The following is a 23,036-nucleotide window of genomic DNA, read 5'->3' as shown; positions in this document are numbered from 1 at the left end:
TAGTATTAATGTTCAAGTTTGTCTCAATCACGTAAAACGGCTGAACGGAAATGGATGTTATTTGGAATAGTTATAGTTTATAATCTGTGTTCACATATGGGCTACCTAACACCTGCCTCACACGCAGTAGAAGCCGCGAGAGGAAGCTAAGTAATCCACTCACTCATTCACATCTCAAATTGGTCCATGAGCAGAGGTTGAGCAGAGTTGGAATAAGAGGTTTTTAAACCAAGATTGCTGGTTCAAAGTCAATGAAACACCGAGTTTTCAAATGCTTGATTGCTGTTTATATTTCTCCTGCAATCGGTGAAGGAAATCCTGAGGAATCATGCTAATGTCTAATTTAGTTTCAATATTAACTTTAACAGGAATAGAGGTCTTCTCCCAGCACGTTTTATGATCGAGCATTTTATTTAGTCTAAAATGAAGTCCGTTTTGCAGGATACTTTCGAGTACCCTGAACTAGAAGGCCACGAGTTCGTCTGTAATCACCTAGCGCCGAAACTGAAGGGCAGGCCGCGCGGGCGGCGGCGGCGAGCGGCGCGGTCTCGCGACCGGTCGCCCGACAGGTCGCCCGACCGGTCGCCCGACTCGCGCTCCAGTGACAGTGACAGGAATACGCCTGACACGAGGGTGAGTGACGGCCAGAGATCTCAAGGTTCTGTGTTTAAATCCCAGGTTGATCCGATGAAAAGTTTTTCGGTTTTTCTTTTCGACAAATTCTTGGTAGCAGCATGGAGTTCGGATGTCGTCAGTGTTTTCGAAACCTAAAGTATTGGATTGGCAGACTCTTTTACAGAAGAAACTTGTGCAGAGGGTGTGCACTTTAATAGTCCTTTGTCATCGGTACCACGGAAACCATAGCTAAGAAGGAGAATTAAATATTTTATAAAAGTTCCAAAAATACCGAAATCTTTTTCTAATATTTTTAAAAGTTATCATAATACGTGTCGAAACTTTCAGACGCCAAGAAGACTATCACTCCGTAACGGAGCGGAGAAGCAGAGCGAGGAGGAGGAGGAAGTCGAGAGGAAACCAGAAGAGATAGCCAAAGACGAAGCTTTCCTGCAGCAGCTCAGGGAGTTTCTCAAAAGTCAAAACGATTCGCTTAAGATATCGCACTCGTTGAAAAACGGTGAGTACGGAGCAGCTGCCTCTCGTATCACGTAGACTGATAGATGAGAGTAGGAGTACTTCAGTAGTCTGGATATCATATCCTATACATATCATTTCTACACATGACTACCATGGCTACCATGAGCAGACCGAGTCGCTACATGTACCCGTTGTGCGCTTGCAGTGTCGCTGCGCGGCGTGTACCTGTGGGTGTCGCGGCGCGGCGGGCTGGGCGCGTGCCGCGCGGCGCTGTGGCGGCGCCGCTTCGGCCCGCGCGCCGCCGCCCTGCGCGCGCTCTACCAGCGGTCAGTGCGCACGCACACGCACACACTCTACGGCTAACCTGACCTAAGCCGTCCCCCTTAGATGTGGACTTTCGTAAAATCCGTTCTTAGCGGATGTCTGCACCCTATGAGCACCCTGCCTACCGAATTTCATGTTTGGAGGTTTTAGTTTCTGAGATTTCGTGGTTAATTAATGAGTTGTATTTCGCCTTTAAATATATAGATAGATAATTAATCTATGGAATATTACCTGTTCCAGGTATCTCCTCCAGTACGAACATTACCAAAGATGGAACGGCCTGATGCACCCGAAGCCCAACGGGAAGGTCGAGGAACCGAATACCATAGACACGATAGACGTCACGGACTCGCCGATCCGCGAGGTCGACGTGAAAAAGGACCTCCCCGAGAAGAGGCTCCGGACCCCCTCCCCTAAGAAACTCAAACCGGAGAAATTAGTCCTAGACAACGAGACGGGCGAGCTGACGAAGGAGGAGATGAACATAACCTCGAAACCCGCCGAGGAGTTGAACAGGGAGTTCCTGGACTCGCTCCCTAACCCGAAAGAGGAGGAGAAGGGGAAGATCTTCGTGAAACCGGTCGAGAAGCTGATAGAGCCGAGCCTGAAGATGTTGCAAGACACGGCCCCGTCTGATCCGACGAAGCCGACCGCGATGGACTCCAGCAAACCGACGGACGTCGGGAGCAAGCCAGGCGACGGGTCCGTGTTCCTCAACGAATTAGCACAAAAATTGAACTTAGGTCAGTCACGTCAAACACTATTCAGATTTTCATAAGGGAAAATGGACCCTTATAAGATCAGTTCGTTGTTCATCTGTCTGTCTGTCTGTCGAGACCCTTTTCCTCTTTAATACTGAAATATTGATACTTTTAAAGTTATAAATAGGCAGAATAGTTAGGTGGACGCCAAATGGGACTCCTGACGGTAATACTCGAACATTGGCGCCATCTCTCGTGCCTATCACACTGGCTCACTCACTCTTCGAACTGAACCAAACAATACTACGTACTGCTGATTCGCGGAAGAATGTATGATGTGGTCGGTGGTATCACTCTACCACGAAGTCAAGCCATATTATAATATGCGACATTAGTTCTATTATTATCAGGGCCGGATCTATCATATGACTTTTTGGGTGTCAGTCCAGGGCCCCGTGGATTCGAGGGCCCCCAAGCTAAGTCAAGTCAAAGTCAAAAATAGACGATAATGCGAAAGAATCCATAACTTTATTAAATTAAACAGATCGCATGGCTTGCAGCGCTGCGAGTCCTGCAATTAACCAAACCCGTTCAATTAATTTAATTCAAGTCTACGTTTAGATATGTCTTAGGTGGGCCCCTAAGTAGTGTCAGCCCAGGGTCCCCTAAATTCACGGTCCGGTCCTGATTGTTATAGTTTAATAAATTTCTGTATATATGTAGATGCTGATGTCGCTACAATTATGATTCACTCGTCTAACTATATGTGTTCAATTTATAGGGAACACGGACACGAGGTTCCTGCACCAGCTGTCGCAGACCCCCCCCACCGACAGCCTCTCGAGCCTCTCGACCCTCGGCGACAAGTACACGAACGGACACACCAACCTCACCAGTAACCCTGACATGGTAAGATTTAATAGAAATTTTATGTTTTTTTTTTATTCGAAGGCAAAGGCAACATCACTTTGAATTGTATTTAACTAACATGACTGTATTTTGAGATGTTGAAATAAAGTAACTACTGAGTTTCTTGCCTGTTCTTCTCGGTAGAATCTACATTCCGAACCGGTGGTAGCTTTACTTAAAATATTTTGTTAAATGACGATTCAAAAGTGCTCGTAAAAGCCTACTTGAATGAAGTACATTTTGATTTTTAAAAAAACTCCAAGTCGGGCTGATAAGAGTTATTGGGTTTTTCTGTCGATAAATTCCCAGTAACGGCCCGGAGTCTGTAAGTTAGAAGTGTGTTTGACACTTCCGTGCTTTGGAAAGCAGGAATAAAGGTGGTCCTGCGCTCTTTCCGAACTCTGTATATTCGTATCGGATTTCCCGATGACCCGCATAACCCGATGAGACGACAAATAGGCCTATGTGTACAGATACGTGCACTATAATATGGCCTGCGTAGTTAGTTGTCCTCCCTTAAGATTAGCCGTGGCCGAAGTCGGTCAGGGGATTTCATCGCCATCATAAATAATCTGAAATGTGGTAGGCGCCATTTAAAAGAGAGCTGTGGTATGTGTATGTCTAACGAGTGTGCCTCCCCCAGCAGCGCTCCCGCCCCGCGGGCCGCAGCTCCCTGCGCGCCGTGCGAGTCAAGCCCGCGCGACCCCCCGCCGCCACGCGTGAGTACACCCCCCCCCCACACACACACGCGCACACATATACGTTTCACTTGATATACGAACAAGAAATAAAGTCTGTATTTAAATAAACACTCGCTAAACAACGAACACACAATTAATCTGTTGTGTGGCTGAAATATTTAACAAAATTAATATAATTCATTTTTTTTTCTACCAACAGCCCCGATACCTCCTCTCCGCACGGACTCCGCGTCGTCCTCCCCCCCGCTGGGCAGCGTGCCCCCCACAGTCACGACCACCGCTACCACCACCATCAACAACTTCGGCATTCACCACCCCCCGCCGCCCGCCAGTCACAGCGATGATGAAATTGTGGAGGTAAACCTTATAACAAGTTACAATATGATAAATTATTGACTATACAAGGAATAACTATTGAGTATCTTGCCGGTTTTCGGTAGAATCTAAATCATATTTAAGACTTATTAAATGTCTAATTCAATAAAATATATTCAAGATTTAATTTATTTAAAAATTTTCTGATTAGAAGTTATTTAAGTACAGAGAACTATTAAGGTATCGTTTTAAATAACTCTTTAACGGAGATTTCCGCGGAAATAGTATTCTAATTATAGTTCTAACTAATATTATGTCAATTTCCAGGTGCCCTATAAACCGAAAAGTCCTGAAATTATCGACCTAGACGAGTACCCAGAGAGCCCTCAAGGTATTAAGAAGAAAAAACTAGAAATCTTAAAAGAGAGGGGGTTAGAAGTTACCGCAGTTCCACCGGGGCCCGTCTGGGCGGCTCCCATTCCCAACCCCATCACCCCCCTAATTAACCCCAGTCCTATAATCCTCAACCCGGCGGTTCAGCACCAGATTATGACCCAGGCTCAAATATTCCAAATGTACAATATTATCCCACCGACTTATCCAAATGGTATTCAGGTGCCCAAAGTCATCCAAGCGTCCAGTGCCTTCGGGACCGCTGGACCAGAAAAAACGGTGTACGGCAACCCTAAAGACCCCTTCATGCCCCCGCCACACGTGCTGCAGGGCACCCCTATCAAACCACAACGAAGTATCCAAACCCCGACATCAACCCCCCAGGACATCTTAGACTTAACTTGCAAAACTCAAACGAGTCCAGCTCAGAAACCTGCCGTGGAAATAGTCAGGATACCCTCGGCCCCGTCCCCTTCGAAAACCCCCAATGCCCCCCAAAATTTGAGCAAAAACTACACCCTCCTGGACGGGAAAGCAGTCGTCGGCTCGAATTTAGAAATAACGCTAGTTAATTCGAAATCCCAAACTCCACCGAAGCGACCGCCGCAAAAGCGCTCCTCGAATGGGAAATTCGTGTCCGCAAAAACTCCCACTCCCCCCAAAGACTACCCCAAGCCTTACCCGTCCCCGTCCCCTAAGAAGCCCCCAATAGTGGTCCCCAATTACCAAATACCGAGCAGAGAAGACATATCCCCGACAAGTTCGACCACGGCGAAGGAAACGCAGAACAATATGCTCCAGAACGCTTTCAAGGGTCAAAACTTGGCGCAGATCATGGAAATGCAGAAAACTGTGCCCAACCTCAACCCGTTCATGGACCCGATGTACATGAACGCGTTCTACAACAGCTTGGGGCCGATGGACCAGCGCCAGCTGGCCATGTACCGGGACCTGATGACCAGTCAGTTCCGAGGGTACAGCGGCCTGCTGAACATCGGCACGCCGACAACGAAGAATTAATTAATCTAGTCGGTAGATTGAAATTAACGTTTTATTGGACACGACAACATCGCCCATGACTTAACGAAGCTGTTCCACGTTATTGACTATTGTCGTATCAGCTAGCACAACCCCCTTGGGTGGGGGGGTTAGTTTAAGTATAGCAATGTAAATTGGAACGTGTTCAATAAAAGCTTAATGTTTTATTTGATTGTGATATGGAAGTAGTTCTAAGTCGATCTCTAGTTATTTTAAAGGGATTTTTGTGAGCGACCCGTCCCGCTCTGCGCCCGTATGTGCGACAGAGACGGCACCAGCTGGTCGTCTCTCTCTAACATACAGGCTGCCGGGAATGACTCCCTTTTCTGTAAATAAATTGTAAATAAAGCGGTTCTTTTTCCTTTACGACCGATGACTACGTGACGATTATTTTAGGCTGGCAACATTGGAGATTAAAGTATCCGGGTTCCGTATGAAGATAAATGCATTTTTTAAGGGTCGTATAAGCTCTTCAGTCTGTTGATGTTTTGAACGGAGTTTAGTTGTTTTGTCACGTAGCTGTTAATGTCGGTTAGTTGAATTGTAGTTTAAATTTAACGATGGATGTTGTTCTTAGGGTAATGTTTTTTAAATTCGGATGTAATTACGCCGTTACCTGTTTGGACCAACGTTGGACCAAACGTGGCCGAGACGGTGTCCCTATCGCTGTACAAAATAAACAATTGAAAAATTCATTGTATTTTCTTTAAACCTATGTATTTTATCATATTTATTTATTTATTTAACTACTTTATTGTACAACACATGAGTACATAAGAGAAACAAAAAAATATTTGACAAGAGATGCGCAAAGGTCGTCTTATCAAATCAAATCAAAATACACTTTATTCAAGTAGGCTTTCACAAGCACTTTTGAATCGTCATTTAACAAACTATTTTAAGTTAAGCTACCACCGGTTCGGAATGTAAATTTTATCGAGATGACCCGGCGAGAAACTCAGTAGCTACTCTTTTTCAACATCTAAAAATACCGTCATGTTAGTTAAATACATATATATATATATATATATATATGTTATATATCCAAATCAAATCAATTTTATTCAAGTAAATTTCACAACAAAGCGTTTTTAAATTGTCGATATTAAAAAACTACCGCCGTTTCGGAAAGCAGTCTCCAGCGAGAAGAAACGGGAAGAAACTCGCATAGTTGCTCTTATCAAATAAACAGATTTACAATGCGGTTTTTTTTTACCATAATTAGTGTCCTGATATGGACCCGAACCTAAATCCAGGCGTTTTTTTCTAAAAAGTACTCTTTTAATGAATAATAAGATTTATTTATCCTGCCTCGAAGTCAACAAGCATTAACTCCACGCTTTTTTATCATCTATATAATCTTGTATCGAATAATATGCCTGCTTTACTAATGAATTTTTTACAAATGACTTCTAACGGCAAAGTAAAAAATGTCTGCGGAATTTTATTATAGAAATATATACCTTGCATATCGCTTATAGCGATTTCAGACAGACAACCTTTGGTGATAAAAGCTTAAAACGAAAACAGGTAAGTGCAGATATACATAGAGAGAGGAGATATATAGCATATTTCCGTAACATTTATTTATTTATTGGAAAAGTAATAATGGGAGGAATCAGGAATATTGAATCACAAATTTATGTTGATTTGTATAGCATTTATCATTAACAGAAACCATATTATGAAATCACAGTAAAAGTTACCACACTCAAATAAATATAATAATTCAATATATATACAGCCTATTCCAATGGAAGTAAAAAAAAAGTTAAACATAAAGAAACCTTAAATTTACGTTTATCTTGCGATTTACTAATAACTCAGCTATATTGTGTTCTACTAAGAGTTTATGATTAATATATATTTATTTATAATACAACACTATTACAATTAACTACTTCCAATCAACGATGGAAATTTCGTCGACATTAAAAACCCCATTTCTTCGCAAATCCATAGTGAAGACTAATCAAGCTCTCGACCAAAGACATCGCGTCAATTTGCTGTCAAATGTTGCTCACTTGACATTCCTGCTCTTACGGTTGGAATAGAGTTCACACTAGATGGCGCTGTACGTAGTTAGATCGCGCTAACGTTGTGCTCTCTTGGAATAGTAAAAGGTCGCGGCGACGTCGCATCGTTGTCTATGTGGCTTGGTGACCACTTTTCATCAGAAATTTTTGTGGCGCGTTACTTGTAACAGGCGCCGTATTAAGAGTAAACCTATCTGAGTTCGGATAATACACTATGTATATACTATATTATATCGACTTATGCAATTATGCATCAATAGTTCAATACTTTGTGTATTTGACGAAAATATATTTAAAAAAAAAAAAGACTTGAGATTAGTTTTGGCGCGAAGTATGGGTACACCGGACATACTATGACGAAGTTTGTATGTTAAGAAAATATAGCGTTTTTTTTTATTTTTTTTTTTTATGTTTGTAATTACTAATAACGTTTAAACTTAAAATAATTAATGTTATTGTTGATTGTTATTTTTACGTAGTCGGACAGATGTCAGACTATTCTTTTTAAATAGGCATTTCTTTGTTCTTTCATTTCTGGTCTGGACTGTTTAAACAATAACTGTAAATAGTAGTATAATAACATTAAGATTGCAGATCTGTTTATTTAAAGCGACTATGCGAGTTTCTTTCCGTTTCTTCTGCTGGAGGGATGCTTACCGAAACGGTAGTAGAGTTGAAATATTGACGATTCATAAATGCTTTATTGTAAAGTTTACTTCAATAAAATACATTTTGATTTGATTTGATACCAGATTTGCTTTTATATGTAAAAAAAGTATTTTGAACTTTACTTGGTGGTTGTGCAAGCCCGTCTGGGTAGGTACCACCCACTCATCAGATATTGTACCGCCAAACAGCAGTACTTAGTATTGTTGTGTTCCGGTTTGAAGGGTGAGTGAGCCAGTGTAACTACAGGCACAAGGGACGTAACATCTTAGTTCCCAAGGTTGGTGGCGCAATGGTGATGTAAGGAATAGTTAATATTTCTTACAACGCCATTGTCTATGGGCGGTGGTGACCACTTACTCAGGTGGTCCATTTGCTCGTCCACCTACCGATATCATAAAAAAAAGAACTACTTCTTTCCACTAAATTGAAATGATAAACTACAGCCTCTACAAATAAACGGCGGAAGCTCATTCTCAGTTTATTTTTAAAAACTGTTAATAAAATGTGTTATAGTTTAGTGTAACAACGATTAATTTATAACAATTCAAATCTCAACAAGAATTAATACAAGAAATAAAAATATCACATATATTATATGAAATGTGAACATGTCTTTCTTTGACCAGAGGTTGGAACACCCTCGGTCAAGTCACCTATGTACCAAAAAAAACTAAATCAAAATCAATTTAAAAGCTACAACGACACATATAAACACGTTACACTTATAACACCCCTCTTTTTAACTAGTCGATAAAATAAAACGTTTTTGAAGACATTTAATGTATTTATTTATAATCTTTTACACATCTTGTTTAAAACTGCATGTTAGTATCTCGAGTCTTCCACTGGGGCTCCCGTGTCTAGGGCTCCTCTGCGCCAGCGCCGAGCACGGCTCCGCTGTAGGCGAGGTCCCAGTAGTGCTCCACGCCGTGCTTATGGAATAGTTCTCTTGCTTGCTTCTCCGTCGGCATCACCTGGTATATTGAAAACTATCAAAATCCAGAACTACCTACTGTTCTGAACACCCCCCCCCCTGACACGAAGCCACATGATGAAACTAGTATAAATAATGTGATTTATATTTTTACTTTGACCATCAATAAGTAAGCTTCTTATATTTAACAATAAACCCGCCCTGGCTTATCCCAGGTTCAATATATTGATAGGGATACCACTCAGGAATAAGCACACCCCCCTAAACATACAAACAAACACATTTCACCCCTATAATGATTATCAATCAAAAATATCGAAGGGTTTTAGAAAAGATGTCTGTTTCCAAGTCTCACCTTGAACTTGATGTCTCCGAATGCCCTCTTGGAGGTGGATCCCTCCCACACGAGGTGGCAGCTGTTCCCGGTCTGCTGACCGTCCGCATCTTTGACCATCTCTTCCTCCCATTTGATGCGATGCAACATTAAACTGTCGAAAATTACAAAGTACTGAGTGTATTATATAAAAAAACCAGCAAGGCGTTGACTGAACGTGAACTGAATTCACAACAGACGTCACGACACTCTTATATAACGATACGTTGTGTGTGTGTTTGGTGATGTAAGGAATGGTTAATATTTCTTACAGCGCCTTTGTCTATGGGCGGTGGTGACCACTTACTATCAGGTGGCCCATATGCTCGTCCGCCAACCAATGCCATAAAAAAAACTCTATCTGTTTGTTTGTGTGTTTGAGTTTTTTCTTCTGTCCGTACCGCAGCGACATATGAACATAATGATTTGATGAACATGATGATATATTATTGAACAAGAATAATTCCGGAAGAAACCGGACCAAGACCACTGACCGCTTGTACTTGGCGTGCTGCTTGGGCCCCCCCTCCACCACGATGACGCAGCAGCCGCGGTGCAGCACCACGCAGCCCGTCATGTGCAGCTGCTGCGCGTTCACTTCCACCTTGAACTTGGCCGACGCGCACTCGAACAGGTCCTTCACCCTGGGGGGAGGAGGAAAAATTCAAATCATTTGTAAAAAATACATCGGTAAATAAGGCATATTATTCGATACAAGAGTATATTGATGATAAAAAAGCTTGGAGTTAATCCTCGTTGACTTCCAGACGGGAGACATGACATACATATATAATTGTATCTAACTAACATCACTGTATTTCTAGTTGTTGAAAAAGAGTAACTATTGAGTTTCTCGCCGGTTCTCTTCGATAGAATCTACATTCGGAACCGGTGGTAGCTTCACTTAATATAGTTTGTTAAATGACGATTCAAAAGTGCTCGTAAAAGCCTACTCGAATAGAGACCTACCACTAAGTAGACTTAAAATCTTGTAACATTGTCAGAAATGGCTGTATATTTATATATTTGTATACAGATACTTGGTGGTAGAGCTTTCTGCAAACCCGTCTGGGCAGGTACCATCAGATATTCTAACAGCGATATATATATTGTCTTGTTCCTTAAAGGGAGTGAGCCAGTGGAACAACACAAAGGACGTAACATTTTCAACATCGACGACGCACATTGTTAAAAACGGTAGTATATCTAACAACATATACTGGTAACTATTTACCATCAAGTGGTATATTTCCCTTTATATACAAATATCAATATCAAGCTCATCATCCACCTGCTCTCATCCCAATTTTACTTGGAATCAGCGCAGCATCTCTCCTCTTCCATACTTCTCTGTCAGCCGTCATCTCACAAGTAACATTACTTCTAACCATATCGTCTTCCACGCAACTCATCCATCGTTTCCTTGGTCCCCTACCTCTATATCCCTCCACATCCATTCCCATAACACGGTCCTCATACCAAGACATATATTCAAGCTATTAAATAATAACAATACAGATTGTCCGCGAGTGTACCTGTAGACAGCCACGTGGACGCTCATCGACGTGTCCTCCCGTATCTTCCTGTCTATCTGAAATAGATAAGAAAAAAAAACTTTTTTATAACAATCTACGTGTCTTAAACTCACACGCAGGCCGCAACATATCAAAATAAGGATGCCATAGTATCTACGCATACTAGGGTGTCATATACGAAGTAGGATTCATTACTTGGTGGTAGGGCTTTGTGCAAGCCCGTCTGAGTAGGTACCACCCACTAATCAAATAACAGTACTCTGTATTGTTGTGTTCCGGCTAGAAGGGTGAGTGAGCCAGTGTAATCACAGGCACAAGGGACATAACATCTTGGTTCCAAAGGTCGGTGATGTAAGGAATAGTTTGTCTATGGGCGGTGGTGACCACTTACCATCAGGTGGCCCATGTGCTCGTCCGCAAACCAATGCCATAAAAAAAAGACCCAGGCAAGCAATTCGTGTTTATAACTCATCTCGTGCTCGGCGAAGGACATCGTGAGGAAACCTGCATGCGTCTAATTACAACGAAAATCTGCCACATTTATATTCATCAACTCGCATTGGAGCAGCGTGGTGGAATATGCTCCACACCTTCTTAAATGGAGGGGAGGCGTTAGCCCAGCTGTGGGAAACATACAGGCTGTAACTGTTGTTGTGCGTGTAAGTGAGCGTATCTGAGCACGTAGACGAATATGTATGATGATGTATGTGGTTAGTTAGGGGGGGGGGGGGGATCTCATGATATTTAAGTCTGTGGGAGTCTGTGCTTATGTCTATTTCCACAACAACGAAGCGTGCTATGGCTTCCAAGCAAAACTAAAACTTGAGACTGATATAAATACAAAATTACTATAAATAATCTTTTCTGGAAAGCACGTGATCGGATGTTTACCTTCTCCCGTTTCTGGTCCTTCGTGAGCGCCCTCGCCTTGTTCGCTTCCAGATGTGTCTTCTGTCGCTTCGCTATCTGCTCCCTGACCTTCGCCTCGATGGCGGTGGGGTCCTGGACTGCCTCCGTGCCCAACGCCCTCATCAGGTTTGATATCCTGTATAATGTACATACATCCGATGATACGTGCGAACCTCAATCGGGGTAATGACATATTCTGATGCTTAATAAGTGGGTTTAAATTCCAAATTGAGAAATCAGAAATCAGGTTTGGAGGAAGAAGTAGCATGTAACTACAGGGACATAAAATATTAGTTCTCAAGGTCGGTGGTCTAATGGTCTGATATAAGGAATGGTTATTATTCCTTACTGCGCTAACTTTTATCCGTCTGCCTAATTTTGCATTGACATATGTAGCCTATTCCATAGGAAGTAGGAATAAAGATAAACAAACCATAGATTTACGTATTCCATGCGATTTGCTAATAACTCAGCTACATTGTGCACTACTAAGAGTTTATAATTAATATATCTTTATTTATAACACAACACTATCACACTTAACTACTTATTTCCACTTTAATTTTACTTCCAAAATTCCGATAACAGTTTCGTCGATGTTGAAAGCGCCATTTTTTCGCAAATTCATAGTGAATATCATAGACTAATCAAGCTCTCGACCAATGATATCGCGTCAATTTGCTGTCAAATGTTGTTTATTTGGCCTTTTTCCTGTTATTGTGGGAGTATACAAATATATGTATAATTTACCTCAACTTCGGTTCAGGCGGCGCTTCGAGTCCGAGTCGCACCTTCTCCTGTTCCTCCTTCCAAGCTTCCCTCCTGCTCTGTCGTCTCAATTTCTTCCTCTCCTTCTTCGTGAGGAAGACTGGCATGTATGTCGGTTTTAACGGTTCCGCTGTGGATGACATTAAAAGATCATTTATTGACAATCTAGCCTCAGATATTTATATATTATAATTAGCTTTAACATAAAAATTTCTAAATACATATTTACAACTCATAACGAATAACTTTAGAAGTCAGATTTTAAATTAGTCATTAATAGAACTGAAAAAGATCGAAGGTCCAAGAATTGATACCCGAGGAACCCCCATACTGATTAAAACGAGACATTTGCATTATATACACCTAAAAAACATAACCTATACTAATTTTATAAACGCGAAAGTAACTCTGACTCTGACTAAAGGGAAAGTTTTACAAATATCGCGCGGGTAAGGGGCCATTCATTTATTACGTGAGACGATTTAAGAGGGGAGAGGTTCGACCATGTCTTATGTTTTCTTACAAGGGGGTGAGAGGGAGTCTCGACAGTTTTTACGGAAGATCAAAAAATGCAAGTTAATTAATTTCAAAAGATTTATTCCTTGAAACATAAACATTAAAATAAACCAAACGTGTTTTCATTTATTCCTTTAGATTGTTTACTTTATATAATAGGGGGGAGGGGGGGGGGGTCAAAAAGAAACTAAAATAGTCTTACGTAATAATGAATGGCCCCCAAGGCTACAAATTCAGCGAGTTATGTACATATAAATGTTATAAATTGAAATAAATTTAAAAATGATTTCGAGCTGTACAAAGGTTCACCTGAATGGTTTCGCTCAGGGGTTAGTCGTAATCCAAATACCATCGAATTCGGGTGATTTGCCCGAGAAAGGGCAACAGACAGACAGACAGAGTTACTTTCGTATTTATCATATTAGTACGTTTAATTTACAAAATGTTTAACGATAAACTATTTACGACCACATCCCTCCGCGCGTAAAATTATGAAAGTTGTTTCTATTTATCGTAATCCATATTTATTTAAAGCTATCTTCTATTAGCGTGCGTCTTAACCGATGACTACAGGTTCCAACCCAGGCTAGCACCACACAATTGCGTTGATAATTTATCTCGTGCTCGGTAAAAGAAAACAACATGAGGAAACCCAAATTTGTATAATTTCAACGAAAATCCTCATGCTCCAAGCCGCCTTATCAAAGTAAAGCCCAGCGGTGGGAAATTTAATTCAATAAATATCCTAATATACTGAGATGGCCCAGTGGTTAGAATGCGTGCATTTTAACCGTGATAACAGGTTCAAACCCAGGCAGGCACCACTGAATTTACATGTGCTTAATTTGTGTTTAAAATCCATCTCGTGCTCGGCGGTTTTTTCTGCCACATGTGTATCCAACCCGCATTGGAGCAGCGTGGTTATATGCTCCAAACCTTCTCCTCAAAGAGAGCGGAGCCCAGCAGTGGGAAATTTACAGGCTGCTAATGTAATGGAAACATCCTTGACTTTGATAAATAAACATACAAATATATAACTCATACAAAACAACACATTAATAACACACAAAACATATCATTTACGAATTTAATTACGACGTATTATCGCGACCAACTTCCTCTATAATTTACTTTAACTATAAATATATATATATATAAAATATAAGACACATAATCTGTTCATAAAATATATATTATTTTATATAAATAACATATATAGAAACTATTATACATAAATATTTTACGATACTGTTTATGTGAGAATCAAAAATCAAAATATACTTTGTTCAAGGAGACTTTTACGAGCACTTTTGAATCGTCATTTAACAAACTATATCAAGTGGAGCTACCGCCGGTTCCGGTAGATTCTACCGAGAACAATCGGCAAGAAACTTAGCAGTTACTTAACAACAATGATATCTAATATATCCTGCCTAAAATATATTTTGTCATCTATATAATCTTGTGTTGAATAATATGCCTTTTTTTAACAAACAATTAGATTTTTACGAATCGGAAAAGTACAAAATCATCTTAGAACCGTAATTTAACACAGCTAAAGTAAAGGTACTGTCAATTCAGAATCTAAAATACAGAGAAAAACCGGCAAGAAAATCAATAGTTACACTTATCAAACATTTGTAATACACTTATATTAAAACTAAACAGACACGTCACAACTAAAAATGGTTATTTACTAACGAAAGTTGAAAATAATAATTTATTTATTCAAAAATCCAATCCAAGTCACGTGACAAAATGTTTGTCACGTGACACAAAACGCTCCTGATTGGTCGGGCTTATGATGACGTCACTTGCTTGTTGACCTCGTTTGCCTACTGTATGTGGATTATACATGCCACAGATTACAATACAGGCAAGTGACGTCACCGACCCCATTGCAGCGCCATATTGTCAAAGTAGCGTTTTCGCGCGCTATTTAAATATGGAATTTTTATTTTGATATTATTCAGCAAATATGTACTAGAATTAAAAAAAAAAACAACTTTGACTGGGTTCCTTAACCTCTACTAAATAATATAAATAGGATTTTAAAAACTAGTCAAATAGCCTATTTTAAAACTATTACCGAACAAAGTAACTAATCTAAATAAGATTACGAGTTAAATTAAACGATGTTCCACTGGACGCGCATAAACACAAACCGCCGAGCAAAGTTGAACGATAAACATTTACTTGAACGAAGATAAGCGACCGACGAAATATTACTAAAAGGATAACACAGTCACTAATACTTGTGGGATCAGATCGCGCGGTTCGAAATAAACAAAATGTTAATACCCGTAGTTATTATTGTCACTTTGATTCAAATCATAGCGAAGAGCCACAATTACAACATAAAAATACCTAAAAATCCCGATTTCGACATACGCGTGCGAAGAGATGCCGCCGTCACTGACACGAAACGTTTCAAAGACAAACACATCAGTGATATACTTCAAGACATCGACGACAATCAAACGATACGAATTTTAGATGAATTAGAACACATTTTAAAAGATGAAATCGTTATCGGTGAGTCTAGACATACGCTTGAAGATTTAGAATTAATTAAACAAAATATAGATAAGCAGACAGATACGCGTTTAAATTATGCCAATATTAAAGCGGATCGAGATACAAAGGGCAAAATTCGAACCGTAAGTCCCGTTTTCGATGAAACTACAACGGAATCGATGGGCGACGACCTTGATACGAGTGATTTTATACGTAAACTTATCGACATAATAGTTCAAGATAAAGAAACCGTTCAAACGATTGAAATAGATGAATCGGAAAATATTATAAAAGATAAAATCGTTAATAATGAATCAAAAGATACTTCAATTGTTGATTCAGATGTAACGCTTGATAATTTTGATATAGATGATGTAAAATCAGATGAAGCCATTCTACCAGATAAATTAAATCAAGACAATATTGAAATAAATCAAGATGCAACCGACAAAGAAGAACCAGTGATATCCGCTTTTGATAAAACTACAACAAAATCAATAGACAAAGATTTAGAAACTACAGACTTCATAGACAAACTTAACGACATAATCAACGATATCAAAACAATCGTAACATCGAAAGATAACGATAAAGAATCAAAAACTAATATATCTATTATAGATATAATCACGAAAGATAGATTTAAGAGGAAAGCATCAGAAGGCAGCGCGATTACAAACTTTTTCAATAATATGTATTATAAAGTATACAATATAACGCACCCAGGTAACCCGAACATTGAAAACAATAACATACCCAATAACTTAAGTGTTAATTCCAACTACAACCACTATAACGATATATATAACCAACAGAACATCAATAACAATAACGCATTCATAAATAACCAGGCGAACCAATATTACAACAATTATAATCAGAACAGATATAAGTATAACGATTTAAGATATCCATTATACACATCAACGAATAATACATTTAACAATATATACAACACCCCGTATAATAACGCCTATCGCACGTATCCTTATAACTATGGATACAATTATAACCCATATAACCAATACAACATAAATAACTCATCAATTAACAATAACCATTCGATTAATAACTCGACTGACGTTGACGTTATCAACGACACTGTCGATGTCAATTCAACGACCGAATCGACGATTATACAGGGCTGTATATTGTGCAGTTACATAGGGTGTCCGGTGAATTACAAGCGAGTCGGTCGCATGTGCGTCAAGATGAGGGGGTGATGTATATGTATGTTTATTTAAATAAAATTTTGTAACAAAAATAAACGAAATCTGTCGTTTTTATTTGGCCTTTTTTTAATTTTTATTTATATCATAAATGCGAAATTAATTTCTACTAACTGACACCATGTGCTATTTTCACATATTTACCGTGTCTATTATATTTGAGACGCAAAACAAGATCTTTACAAAGAAAGTATTGGACACATCCCATTGTGGAAGCTGGATAAGGAGCATTTTATACTCTAACGCAAAATGGCCGCCGCGCATAGCGCTCGGCGCACACAGAGACAGTTTAAACGCACGTACAGCACACTCACGAACAACGGCGTCCGACGGCATCCGATATCGGATCGGACAATGTGAAAACGCTCTGGCGACCAACCCCTAAACGAGAACAAAGCCGCGAGCGACAACTGGTTTGTCATAGATACGTTTCTAGAACATTCGTCCGATGATTGCAAGTGTGGAAAACGCTCAGTGATTGCTGTGAACATCGCATGATTCGATGGTACCACCGAGAAATATATGGTGACGCTGTACTCACTGGGCGGCCTCAGCTGCTGCGGGTGCTCCACGAGGTTGGTGATTGCGTCCTCGTTGACGTTTTCCACGATGTCGTCGGCGCCCAGGTTGCAGGCCTCCACCCGCTGCGTGTCGGAGCGCCCGTCGGCCGAACTGCCCACCGAGCGCTGGCGCTTCGCCTCGCGCTCCTCAGGCGTCATCAGGATCACGCTGTCCCACCTTTGAACAATATAATTTACTCCAAGATTTAAGAAAGAAAGAAATAAATAAATACAATGATATTTAAAACGGCACACACCGTAGACAAGTATTGTGATAAGCAGTCCGTCTGGATGGGTACCACTCACTCATCAGACATTCTACCCCCCCTGCAGCTATACTCAGTATTGTTGTGTTCCGGTTTGAAGGGTGAGTGAGCCAGTATAGCCCCAAGCAAGAGGGTCATAACACCTTCGTTCCCGAAGATGAAGGCATATTGACTATGCAAGGTTTTGTCTAAATGTAAATGTTTATGGGCGAAGTTGACTACTTACCATCAGGCGGTACATTCATAAGTAGAAACTAAATTAGCGGCGTTAGTTTTAGTCTTTACATTAAATATAAATGTAAAAACTAAAGGTAACACCGAAAAACTAAAACAACAGCATAGGAACCCACCATGCCCCCCCCCCCCCCCCCACAACTCACAAAAGGAAACGCAAAGTATTTAAAAAAAATTAAGAGTTTTGATCCATTAGTATATCTGCTATTAATAAATAATAATATTTATTAACAGTTGATATACGCATACAGAATATTTGTATGCGTAACAACAGCCCCCCCCCCCCCCCCCCCTCACCACTCGATGTCGGGCACGCGGTCGGAGTCGGGCACGTCGGCGGCCAGCAGCGCCAGCTTGGTGGCGGACGAGATGCCCGTCTTGCGGGCGATCTGAGATATCTCGTTCTGCAACTTCTCCAGTTGCGCCTGCCGCAACAGAGTACCGGTTTAAGTAGTCTCGCGGACATATCGGTATGAAACAAGAACTCCCGACTCGGGTCGCGACACCCACCTTCATGCGCAGGCGCTCGGCCAGCTGCGTGAACTTCCCGGGCTCGTGGAAGCGCAGCGCGCGGCGCGTGCGCGCGGGCGCGCGGGTGCGCACGCGCGCGTCGTGCCAGCGCGCGCCGCCCTCCGCCTCGCCGCCCGGCGCGCTCAGCTGCGCGCGGAACTCCTCGCGCCGCTTGGCGCGGATGTTGGCCTGCGGGGAGCTCACGTTAGGCGCGCCGGTGCGGGGGGGGCGGGGGGGGCGGGGAGCGAGCGGAAACCTCATCGACCTTGAGCGTGGGCGCCACGTGCGTCAGCTGGACCCTCTTGCCGCTGGTGTCGATGGTGCGCCCCTCGCGGTCCAGGATGAGCGGCGCCGGGCCGGACGCGCCGGCCGCCGCCAGCGCTCCACCTGAACCGAATTGAGATGCTATGTGAGGTGCAGCCACATCGACTCATGATAGCCCAGTACTGGCTTACATTTCAACTCAGTAAATTTACAAATTAGTCTGAAATAACCCAAAACATACAAAAATATTCTAACTTAAAAGAGAACCTGTAGATCATACCCGCTAACTTCCTCTGTATCCTGGCCTGAAGTTCCGCTATCTTTCTCTGCTTCTCCAACTCCTCAGCGGTTATGGGTTGAACGGCTGAAATAAAATTTTATATAATTAACATGCCCTCTAAACATAATCTTCATTGACTCGGTAGGACTTTGGACAAACCTGTCTGGGTAGGGACCACCCACTCATCATACACTCTACGTTCAAACAGGAATACTTAGAATTGTAGTGTTCCAGCTTGAAGGGTTAGTGAATTGGTGTAACTACAGACAAAAGGGACATAACGTCTTAGTTCCTAGGGTAGGTGGTCATTGGCAATGTAAAAATGGCTAGTATTTCTTACAGTGTTCATGTTTATGGGTTGTGGTGACCACTCACCACCTGGTGACCCTTTTGCTCATTCACTTAAACATATTATACATTAAAACATTAAATTATTAAAAAAATATATCTGAGATTTGATTTTGTTTGACCTTGACTTTGACAGGAACATTGAACTCACCAGGCTTAGAATAGAGAACCGGTTTGATGACGCTCGGGGGTGGTATCGCATTGTTCTGCTGCATCTGCACCTTGATCTGCTGCGCTGCAGCCGCTGCGGTGGTCACATTCCGGGGCTCCCCCTTGAGGGCGAGTAACGCGCGTTTGCGTTCTTCGATCTCCTTTTGAGCGTTTGCCATCATCACCTTGAAGGGATATTAATTTTATTGTTAAAATTAAATAATAATAATAATATTGGACAACATCACATACATTACTCTGATCCCAATGTAAGTAGCTGAAGCACTTGTGTTATGGAAAATCAGAAGTAACGACGGTACCGCAAACACCCAGACCCAAGACAACATAGAAAACCAATCAACTTTGTCTACATCGACTCGGTAGGGAATCGAACCGGAGACCTCGGAGTGGCGTACCCACGAAAACCGGTGTACACACAACTCGACCACGGAGGTCAACTCATTTTTAAACTATGTAAAACTTATAATAACAAAGATCGCATTAATAAATAGCGAAAAATCAAAATATACTTTATTCAAGTAGGCTTTTGAGTCGACATATTACAAACTATATTAAGTGAAGCAACCACCGGTTCGGAATGTAGATTCTACCGAGAATAACCGGCAAGAGACTCAGTAGTTACTCTTTTTCGACATCTAAAATACAAAGGTTATGTTATTTATATACAATTATATATGTATATGTCACCGTAAGATTACAAACATAGTTAGATTACAATCTATCTCGTCAGATTGTAAACCGTCGAAATATTATGAACCGTGAAATATGATTGCAATTTAACGCATTATTTTTCGCTATATTGTAATCTATCGAAGTTAAACTGTTAGATTACAATATGTCCCGCGTCAAATTGTGAACTGTCGATGCAAGGTTGTATATGCTAGTCAGCCAACGTATACCATAAAAAAAGCAAAAGATACTCATATATTTATTCATAGTCTTGATTTTATATATAAATAGAAGCAAGGGCATTACCTTAATTTTATCAGCGCTCAGACCGGCCATCTTGGAGCCGATTGTCTCCCCATCAGGGAGTATGGAAGGTAGCTCCATACCGTTATCTGCTTTTTTCTCTTTATCCTCCCTATCCTTGTCCCGATCCCGGTCACGTTTCTCATCGCGGGATTCATGTCTATCGTCATGGCGGGATCTGAAATGTATTAGAAAGTTTATAGGATGTAAACCTCTCTGTATTATGGTGGCCTTTGAAGATTTTGCTAAGACTTAGTAAACAACTTCCCCAATTTAAAGGTATATATATTCCCCTTTAAACTGACGAGGGTTGTGAGGGGGAAACAGAAAATGGTCATTCTATTTTTTATGATATATACAGGTGGACTGAATAATGGGCCAACTGATGGTAAGTTCTCACAGCCCATTAGACCATAGACATAGATTTACGATATATATATATCACCAGCCTTAGGAACTAAGATATCATGTCCCTTGTGTCTGTAGTTACACCGGCTAACTAAAACTTCAAAATAGAACATGACTAAGCAAAGTTTGTTTGGTGGTAGACTATCGGATGCGTGAGTGGTACATACCCAGTCAGGTTTGCACAAAGTCCTACCACCAAGTAAGTTAATAAAAAAAATCTGTATAAAATTAGAACAATAATATGAATTACCTCTTTGAATCTTTGTCCTTATCCTTGTCATCATATTTCCGTTTCTGTGTCTTTGACGTGGAGACCAGCTCTTGAGCGAGAGCAATTACTTTGTCAGCAAGCTTGCTCGCTTTCTTTGAGTCAATGTGCGATGATATCTTATCTATTATCTTGCGACGCTCGTACCTGGTATAGTGAAGAGAAAAAGACTTTAGAAGTCATACCTCTTTTGGTGCATTATGAAAAATGTCATTAGTGATTTTTTATGAAACATTTTATGGCATGAAAACAAAACAATGAATTCGCCCACTAAGCTGCCAATTAAGTGTCAAGTCAGTCGAAATAGACAACTTCACACTTTTGTAAATTACTACACAAGTAAATCATGTAAATTGCGTAAAATGTGTCGAAAGGAGAATTACATTACAAATTAACTGTAAAAGTTTTATTGTAAATATATATTTTTTTAACAAATTTAAATTGTGAATCTTTAGATTTGTGAGTGTAACAATGGTGGTGAAAAATTACAATAATTGTAATTTCGTATTTTTAATAATGCCCAAAAAGTAGAGCTCCTCACACTTACAACTAAGTACACACAACTTTGTTTAATTGAATATTGATGTCTTGTACTGTGTTAGGTATGAAGTGAGTCAAGTTATCATTGAAACATTTTACCAACGAATTAACAGTGACAAACGAAAATACTCGATATTCTAATACTGCGGTGCGATTTTTAGGAAATCACTTTGTATTTCACATGTGAAATACTAACAACAGACTTACAGAGATAAGTCATTTCAATATGTGTATCCTATAAATTCTATAATTATTATAATGTTGCATGTTAAAATCTGACATTTCAAGCTTGTGTTCTATGGTGAGTTTGAGTTTCTTGTTACAGAAACTTATTACTGTACTGTATTATGTTTATATAGTTAGCTGTTGGTCCAGCCTAGGTCATAAATCTGGTTTAACTAAACTGTAATACTGACTATGGGATTATATACGTTTGATTTAAGTTGACAGCATAATGGATTTGTAAGGGATTTTACAGCTAGTACGAGCCTGCCGCTTTAGATGTTAGGTGCCGTATTGTATTGACAATGTATATGCTTAATTTCATGATGAATACTTAAGACGGGAACCAATAACAGACGATCAAATAAACAAACTCGCGTTGATATTTATATTATTAAGAAACTGTTAGGACGGCCATGTATAGAGTTTATTTACATATACTGATAGTTATAGTGAATCTACAATTAATAAACTAATAAATTAGGCCGTTTTCCTACCAGAGGGCGCGAGTTAGGATGTATTTTCTGTTTAAATGTAAACTTACCCATTTGTGAGGCAGGAAGACACAGTAGAAAGTAAGGAGCTATCGGATTTCCCTATAGTCCTGTAAATAGCGCGGTCGAGGGAAGAGCGTAAATCTTCAACCTCCCTCCTTGATAACTGGTAAGCCATGGTTGAAATATTCGTATATAACGAATAAAATAGCGAAGTATATAACACCTTCTAGGTTATGTGTCTGGTTATATACATTAATCTCTTTTATCGTAAAATGTGCACATTTTAAAACTATTTAACAGATTAATTAAATGTTTTGGTTGTGATAACGCATTATTTAAGAAAAAAATGCAATATTTATGCGTAGTATTTGCATTTAGTTTGGGAAATCTGACGTAAACAATAATCATAGACCAAAACCAAATGACAATAGACATTGAATTATAGAGATTGATACTCCACAGATCAGAATTATAGTCAATTATAATTTATCATTTCTACATTATCCATACCCCTCCCTTACATCGAAAAAATGG

General features: G+C 40.3%; 2 protein-coding genes across 5 annotated transcripts in view; one reads left to right on the top strand and one right to left on the bottom strand.

The window, feature by feature from the left end:
* Positions 1-6,169, top strand: part of LOC125074571 (AT-rich interactive domain-containing protein 5B-like) — a 75,560-nt gene extending 69,391 nt beyond the window's left edge. For 2 of the 3 annotated variants that reach the window (XM_047685903.1, XM_047685901.1), the window contains exons 6-13: positions 442-633; positions 964-1,135; positions 1,301-1,421; positions 1,660-2,162; positions 2,902-3,029; positions 3,673-3,748; positions 3,930-4,087; positions 4,373-6,169. In XM_047685903.1, coding sequence (XP_047541859.1) covers positions 442-633; positions 964-1,135; positions 1,301-1,421; positions 1,660-2,162; positions 2,902-3,029; positions 3,673-3,748; positions 3,930-4,087; positions 4,373-5,458 — 2,436 coding nt within the window. In that variant the 3' untranslated portion in view covers positions 5,459-6,169. The remainder of the gene's footprint in view (positions 1-441; positions 634-963; positions 1,136-1,300; positions 1,422-1,659; positions 2,163-2,901; positions 3,030-3,672; positions 3,749-3,929; positions 4,088-4,372) is intronic. The other variant, XM_047685902.1, reaches the window with a different exon arrangement.
* A 2,783-nt stretch (positions 6,170-8,952) lies between these two features.
* Positions 8,953-22,906, bottom strand: LOC125074572 (U4/U6 small nuclear ribonucleoprotein Prp3). 2 transcript variants are annotated; one of them, XM_047685904.1, is made up of 15 exons: positions 22,550-22,906; positions 21,226-21,390; positions 20,571-20,745; positions 19,576-19,759; positions 19,077-19,160; positions 18,798-18,919; positions 18,533-18,721; positions 18,320-18,447; positions 17,504-17,700; positions 12,683-12,830; positions 11,915-12,068; positions 11,024-11,079; positions 9,983-10,132; positions 9,471-9,603; positions 8,953-9,155 (listed from the first exon to the last, which is right to left on the bottom strand). In XM_047685904.1, exons 1-15 carry the CDS (start codon positions 22,675-22,677, stop codon positions 9,042-9,044), a joined length of 2,127 nt encoding a protein of 708 aa, XP_047541860.1. In that variant the 5' UTR covers positions 22,678-22,906; the 3' UTR covers positions 8,953-9,041. The 2 variants fall into 2 exon arrangements, with proteins under 2 accessions (XP_047541860.1, XP_047541862.1); XM_047685906.1 differs by lacking the exons at positions 18,320-18,447; positions 18,533-18,721 and having other exon boundaries at positions 17,504-17,597.
* Positions 22,907-23,036: the final 130 nt, after the last annotated feature.

This window comes from Vanessa atalanta, chromosome 28 (assembly GCF_905147765.1).
Source record: "Vanessa atalanta chromosome 28, ilVanAtal1.2, whole genome shotgun sequence".
Taxonomy (NCBI): domain Eukaryota; kingdom Metazoa; phylum Arthropoda; class Insecta; order Lepidoptera; family Nymphalidae; genus Vanessa; species Vanessa atalanta.
Note: the sequence above shows the minus strand (reverse complement) of the source record. Positions and strands in the feature narration are given on the sequence as shown.

Bases quoted from the DNA above. Each gene is read 5' to 3' on its own strand.
- LOC125074572 (XM_047685904.1), bottom strand. From the start codon at position 22,677: ATGGCTTACCAGTTATCAAGGAGGGAGGTTGAAGATTTACGCTCTTCC. The intron at 11,080-11,914 runs GTAAACATCCGA...TATCTATTTCAG, and splicing joins AGGACCAGAAACGGGAGAAG to ATAGACAGGAAGATACGGGA. The intron at 9,604-9,982 runs GTCAGTGGTCTT...AATTTTCGACAG, and splicing joins CAGCACGCCAAGTACAAGCG to TTTAATGTTGCATCGCATCA.